This window comes from Eptatretus burgeri, chromosome 4 (assembly GCF_056783735.1).
Source record: "Eptatretus burgeri isolate ZD-2024b chromosome 4, Ebu_testis_v1, whole genome shotgun sequence".
Taxonomy (NCBI): Eukaryota; Metazoa; Chordata; class Myxini; order Myxiniformes; family Myxinidae; genus Eptatretus; species Eptatretus burgeri.
Window position 1 is genome coordinate 86,257,823 of NC_140964.1, and position 7,500 is coordinate 86,265,322.

A 7,500-nucleotide genomic window follows, 5' to 3' on the forward strand; every position below is an offset into this window, starting at 1 on the left:
CCAGCCGTCAAATCAACGGCCCTCTGGGCTTCTATTTGAAGTTCCCACCACTCTTGCTAGCTTTTAAACCTTGTTCTTGCTTGCTCCTTCCCACCTCCGGGCTGGGTGGCCGATACATTTCCTTGAGCAGGAACAAGGCTGTATCCTCAGACTCCCTAGAACAAATAAAGCATTGACATTAGAATCCAGCCTGCCCTCGATGGAAAGAGCATGCCAAATTTGCCAAGAGAGTCAGAGTAATCAGTACCAGTAACAGAGGTGGCTTTGAAGAGCGAAGAGGTACTCGTTCACGCTCTCAATAGGTGCTTCTTGTAAAACAAAGTCCACTCGACGGCCTCTGTTCAGACGTCCCATTGGTGCTGCCTCTGCTCCGTCAGGCTTTTCAACATCACTGCTGTCCGAATTGGTTTTGGGAGCCAGTCCTGGCTCTTGGTCAGACTCACCTTTTGCAGCAGATTCTTTGGCATGCATTCCTGTTGCAGTTTCCTCACTCTCTTTATCTGACTTTTTCACAGACTCTCTCTGATGTTCACCCACATCCTGATGTTGACCCTCCATTGCTCCCCCCTCTTTCTTTTGTGTAACCTCTTCTGCAGTTTCTCCTCCTCCAGCAAGCTGATGCTGCAGTGCTTTCCAGGCAGCACGAAGTGGAACACTGAGACGAAGGATAGCAGCACGAACTTCACGATGCAAGCGCTCTCGGCCTCTGTACAAGCAAGGCATGGCAATAAAGAGGGGAAAAATGACATTACAAACTGCAGAGTTCATAGAACACATTACCCCACAGAGTGTTCAGGACCACAACTCAATTGAAATAAAATAATGATTTTAAAGGTCATATAAAAAAAATCCAGAAAATTGGCACTGTTGATGCAGTGTCTTATACACCATCTTATATAACACATTACATTAGTTATTCGTGCCTTTTATGATGTCCATAAAAACAGTAAGCTTCCTTACAAACAGCTTCCTTAAAAACAGTAAGTTCAGAATGATTTTCAATTTTGTTTGACTGCCAGACAGGCCAAGAGAGTAAAAAGATTATCTTGCTCCTCTCTGTGCATGTGCGATCAGGACAAATTCAAGCCAAAGTACTGCAACACTAAATTTTTGTTTTCCGATTCGTGGTCCAAATTTGTTCCTCGATCATAAAGTGACGTTTGTAGACAGACAGACAGACATCCATCCAATGGGACACACTCTGTGCAGAGTGTTGGTGTGCTGAAGCAGTCTCCTTGGCTATTGGACACAATCCTGGACAGGTCGCCACTCCAACACTGGATACCAGAAAGCTGGCACTCATTTTGCCGACCTCGGAAGGATGACAGGCAAAGTCAGCCCCACCTGGTATTAATTCAACAGCCAAGGGAGATTGAACTCAGAATCCTAGGATCCCAAGCCCACCACCCTTACCATAAAGCTTACACCAGGCATCCATTGCCATTATCTGTTGCTTTATTGATTAGTGATTGATTATGAGGATATTTACCAACCACTTTTGTGCACATCAAGGCTAAATTGCATCAATGAAGGTGAATATGAAAAAAAATTCAAACTATATGAATTCAAACTACCCATGGCGAGTCGATTATATGTATGAAGTTTCACATCCATCTGTTAAGCGGTTTTGGAGAGGAGTGTTTTTTACGTTTTTATTTCCAATCCAATATGGCTGACAGATCATATAACCAATGACGTCATAAATTTAATTGTTCACTTACATCAGGTTGTAGATTTGGCGTTTCATATTTTTCGGATAAGGATTTCAATTCAACCAATTTCCTTTGAAGATATGTTTTGATTTTATATAACCTGAAATATGCAAAACACGATGGCATAACAGTGGTGCGGCACCAATATATATCCTGCCAGTGCATTGTTGGCAAGCCTCTTCTGCAATGGCTTGATTTCCGATCATCAATTTGGATTCAGACCAGGTCACTCTACCCTGTATATGCTGCTTCTTTCTACTCTCCCAACAATGGATGGAGGTACTCAATGCCAGACATAAAATCAAAGCCATATCCCTCAACATATCGCATGCTTTTGACACGGTCTGGCACGCTGCCTTCCTCACTAAACTCTCTTCCTATGGTATCCAAGGACATCTCCACTCATGGCTCGCAGACTTCTCCTGTCGCAGCCAACGTGTGGCCCAAAATGGAGTTCTCTCATCCATCCCCTCTTCCTGTCCAGGCTGGAGTTCCTCAAGGCAGCGTTCTGGGCCCTGTTCTTATTCTGGTTTTCATCAATGATCTCTCCGACTCTCTGGAAAATTATCTTTATCTCTTTGCTGATGACTCCACCCTCTGCCGTACCATCGGTCATCCCTCAGACCGGCAAGCAGCAGCTTCTTCGCTCTCTGCAGATCTGGATGAAATCACAAACTGGTCCAACATGTGGAACATGTCTTTCAATCCTGACAAATCTCACACTCTCACTATGTCTCTCCAAAAGGACCGTTTGGAACCCCCCCCAATCTACTTTCTCAACAATCCTCTGGAAGAAGTCCTTTCAGTCAAGCTTCTGGTTCTCACCATCTGTCATGATCTTTCCTGGGAAAGCCACATTTCCAACCTGCCCTCCAAAGCCAGTCGCCGACTGGGAATCCTCCATCGTGAAAAGTCCTTCCTTGGCCCACCTGAGCTCCTGACCACATACAAGGCTTTCATCCGTAGCCTGATGGAGCTCTCCCTCATTATTGTGGGGTCTGAACTAATTGTGGGGCTCTCCCTCATTCCCACCGAGGGGCTCTTCCGAGCACCCACCGTGCCCTCTTGGCACTAACATGCCACAGACCCTTCCCCAATGGACACCCAGGTCCTCTATCCTAACTAATTTGCTAACCTGACATCTGTCAGCTGCTCAAGAGTCCCTAAGGCTTGGTGACTTCAATAACTACTCAGGCTAACTCTTGGGCCACACTTCCAGCCCACAAACTACATGTTGGCACCCGGTCTTATAAATTCCACGGCCAATTTGCCAGGCCCAATGACAAGCAGCGTTGCAGCTTCTATTTTCCAAATCTTTCACCCTATACCTGGCCAACACTAAATGAAGGCTCCCTCTTTTTCTACTCTCACACATTAGCACAGCTTTTCTCTCAGCCCCTAGTCATCCTAAATCTGCCAGATCAAGAAAAGGGAGGAGGAATGGAGAAAGGTGTACTCTATTGCTCTATAATTAGCAAAATTAAACCAATTCAATGAATTTAAATTTCCAAAACTCAAAACATTACACACAATTTCCAACTACAAGATTAATTATCTCGCACAATTTGCACATCAAATTTTAATGTCCCATGTTCCCTCTGCTCTCTTTTACCCATCCGCCCATTGCTGCTACTGCTACTGTGAAGTGTCAACCTCAGTGGGCTCCATTGCCCTGCTCTCGGCTAGCTTGGTTACTCGTGGTCTTGGCAACATGCGAGTCATCCTGTCTGCAATGCTGGGGGAGTTATTCCGTCCAGAAGAATGGGTTCTCCGCTCATATTGTATAATTTCACATTTTAAAGTTCCTCTATTCTCCATATTAGACACACTCGCTGTGTTTAAAACCAGAAATAAAAACAATCAGGTTGACAAGGTTCATTTCAAGTTAGAGTACACCATCTCAATACTTTTTGTAATGCTATCCAGTATTGTGTATTTTAGAATGATGGAGCCATACCGATGGTGAGGCAGAAGCACAGGTGGAGGAACATCATTCACGAGCAGAGGTTCGAGTCGATACGCGACCGGGTCCAGTGGGTGGAATATATTGAAAACTTGTGCACAGCCAGACAATTGGTATCCACATAATGTGTCCTGTCCCCTAGCTGCGAGGTAGGCAGCGATCGGAGAGCCAAGAGCAAATAGGTGGCATGGTGTGAAGTCCAACTGCGAGACTGAATGGGGATCTTGAACCACCCAAGGGGTCTGAGGGAGAGGGCATATTTCAGAGAGGTTGTTGAGCATGAGATACGATTTTGATGGCACTGAAAATGTTTTGGTATTCAACGATGGAATACTATCAAAAAGAAGGAACAAAAGCACAGTGAATGGCTTGTCTAGTGTTGGTGACAATAATTTGTCAAGGGCACACATGCTGGTTAAACGACTCCTGCTGACCATATTAGCATCAGACACCTTCCATGACAACCCCAGAGTTGCAAAACCTTTGCTACCTTCTTATCTTACCTGTCCATCCCCTTGTCCAGCAAGCAAGTCGAAGAGGATGAGAGACCCCAGGCTGTGTCCAGCGACTGATACCCCTCCAGTGAAGCCCGGATTCCTTTTCAGGAAGCGCTTACGTAGGGCACACAGCTCCTGTGCCACTGCAGCTTGGATGGCATGCCGGCTGGGTAAGCTGCCATACAGCAACACGTCCAGCAAAGTATCATTGGCAAAAGATCTAAGACGTGGAACGGATGGAAGGGACAGCCTGCGGAGGCGGTCATCTAGTCCGGAGGTCTCAGCTTGTGACTCGGGCCCATCGACACAGTCTCTACCACGCAATGCCCAGCGCCACGTTATAGGAAGAACCTAAAGACAATTTTGGATGAACCTCAAAGGCAACACAGACAATCACAGGCAAATGCTATAGAGCAGGAGCGAGGTGACATTTATTCAACATGGAAGGTGCAGATGTTTAAGGGTGCCAGTGGTGTAGAATAGGGTTGGCAGATCCCAGAAACCTAATTCTTAAGTTGCGCCAGTGGTGGGTGTGGAAGGTGGCGCCACCCAAATCCAAGATGGCTGTTTCGATATAGGCTAAAACCAATATTGTCATACATCAAGTAATATTAGGCCGATTCCAATGATCTTGGTATGCATCCTGATAGTTTTGGGTATGCCCAATCTAATGGAGAGGGTCTCATTATCATCCAAGGTCAATGTCATGAGATAAAGGTCAATATCACAGTTTTTGGTCAATTTTATGCCTGTTTGAGCTTGACCCTTTGATTCAAGGTCAAATATGATGACATGAAATGATTCCCCATACATGAATTCCTATTAGTGCCTAAAGTGCAAATACCAATCCAGTGTCATTCGACAGGGATAAGTACATTGAATGAAAAAATATAACCTAAAGGTCCACGCTCACTGACCCGATCGACCCCCAACCTGCTCCTGACCGGCCCACCCGAACTGCCCCCCCCCCGAGCATCTGGTCGGGGACAGTCGACTATGCTCGGATGCGGTCGTCGAGTTTTCAACATGATCAAAATTGTGGGGTTGGTTGGTAGGTCAGGTGTCATTAACCCTCTCCTCTGGGCCTCTCCTCATGCCCTCTACTCCCCCTCTCATCATTCCCTCTCCTCCCCCTCTCTTGGAGGAGAGGAGGAAAGGGAGAGGAGAGGAAGGAGGAAAGGGAGAGGAGAGGCCGGGATGAGGAGAGGCCAGGATGAGGAGAGGGGTTGAGGAGAGGGGATGAGGAGAGGTCAGGATGAGGAGAGGGGATGCGGAGAGGGGGAGGAGGGGAGGGGGAGGAAAGGGGGTGGAGAGCAAGGAGGAAAGAGGGAGGAGAGGCTGGGATGAGGAGAGGCCGGGAGGAGAGCCTGGGAGGAGGAGAGGGGAAGAGGAAGGAGAGGGAAGAGGACTGGCCTCCGACCTGTCAGACCTGCCCCCGACCTGTCAGACCTGCCCCCGACCTCCCTCGACCTGCCAGATGTGGCAGTCGGTCCAGTCTGGGGCCAGTCGGCCCAGTCGGCCCAGGTCGGGCAGGTCGGTGGGGCAGTTTGAGTGGGCCGGTCGGGGCTGGTCGGGGGCAGATATGGCCAGTGGGTGAGGGCCTTAAGAATAGGATTTGTGGTGGAAAGCTTACTTAAGAACAAGGTTAATTAGATTTATAGGTATGGCAGATTTTACATATATAGTTCATTTGTAACCATTAAATTCAGTCATTATCACAAAGTGTAGATCTCGTGACTTGGCATTTTATATAATTTTGTACTCATCAAAAATGTGTTCTGATTGGAAAATGTGAGTCTTAAAAAAGAAGAAGAAAAAAATTAATTATCAAATAAATTCATTTTGACCACCTGCATGAATTTTTCTGGAAAAGAAACAAATTGTTAATTGTTATGGTTTCCATGACAATGCCCCACTACAATCTGTTTCTATATATTACCTAACCTATTTACCACCACCATGCATATATAACATATAGAACTAATCTACCACTTTCTATAAATTTAGGGATCTATTTTATCTATCACCACCATGGATATGCATAATTGAGTAATTAAAATAAAACCCACATTGAGAAAATTCTGTTTTTATACTGACAGGGTTGGTTTAAGTTCAATGAATGGTATTGTGTTGTTATCAGAGTTCGTCTTCATCTGAGGATAGACCGTCTTCATCTGATGAGGACACATTGAGGTCATCATCAGAGCTTTCTTGATGTGAGTGATCCTCTTACTCTGGAACCAGTGACTCTGGAAGCTGTTGACCATCAAACCAAATGATTTCATACTGCTCTTCATGCAACTCCCAGCCATCATTTGAAGATGGATGCTGATTTAATTCTGATAAATCAGCATTGGCCCACATCTTTGCTACAAATGATGACCGTTTTATGTGTTGGGAAATTTCTGATTCGCAGGGAGGAATTCCTTCTACCATCAATTCCCTTCAGCTTTGCTTGTGCATTCCGAGATCTAGCTTTTGGTCCATACGCCTTTTCAAAGACATGATAGACATTATAGTGATGGTAATTCAGTGACATGACTTTTCCCTTAGCCCCATACATCTGAGCTGCATATGTCTTCAGGATTTCTATGTCCGGGTCAGTCAGCGAACCTCTAGCCATTTGTGAAAATGCTAATGCTTATGGCTGTTTGACCTTAAACCCTTGATTGAAGGTCAAATCTGATGACATTAAATGATTCCCCACACATGATTTCCTATTAGTGCCTAATACATGCCGAAGCCCTCAGACCAATATTTAAAACATTACAGGGACCATTTAAAAAGGGGGGGGGGACCCATTCCCAGAAATTGGAGGAATTCCCCCTTTAGTCCAAAAATAGTCAAATTTCCGATCTATTTTGCACTAGATTTCATATTTCCTCATAAAAACATTCCATTTTGTTCGTTATACATTATTTCATGTTGAAAGTCTTTAAAATGTTCAAAATCTTACCTTATTTGTTGTTGCCAAGTTGCTGGAACTCTGCATGACACTTGAATTTGTCAGAAATTTGTCACATGACATAAGGGGGGGTGATCCCAAATCGATTTATAGCTTACTTTAATATGCCTATAACTATTTAAATACTTGTCTGAGAGCTTAGGTATGTATTGGGCACTAATAGGAAATCATGTATGGGGAATCATTTCATGTCATCAGATTTGACCTTGAATCAAAGGGTCAAGGTCAAACAGGCATAAAATTGACCAAAACCTGTGATATTGACCTTTATCTCATGACATTGACCTTGGATGATAATGACACCCTCTCCATTAGATTGGGCATACCGAAAACGATCAGGATGCATCCCAAGATCATTGGAAT

General features: G+C 45.0%; 1 protein-coding gene across 5 annotated transcripts in view; it reads right to left on the reverse strand.

Annotated features, from left to right (window-relative positions):
- Nucleotides 1-7,500, reverse strand: part of LOC147028600 (triacylglycerol hydrolase DDHD2-like) — a 464,798-nt gene continuing 457,298 nt past the window's right edge. For all 5 annotated transcript variants that reach the window (XM_085879184.1, XM_085879186.1, XM_085879185.1 and 2 more), the window contains 4 exons: nt 4,179-4,523; nt 3,670-3,917; nt 248-706; nt 1-155 (listed from right to left, as the gene is read on the reverse strand). In XM_085879184.1, the coding sequence (XP_085735310.1) occupies nt 32-155; nt 248-706; nt 3,670-3,917; nt 4,179-4,523 (1,176 nt within the window). In that variant the 3' untranslated portion in view covers nt 1-31. The remainder of the gene's footprint in view (nt 156-247; nt 707-3,669; nt 3,918-4,178; nt 4,524-7,500) is intronic.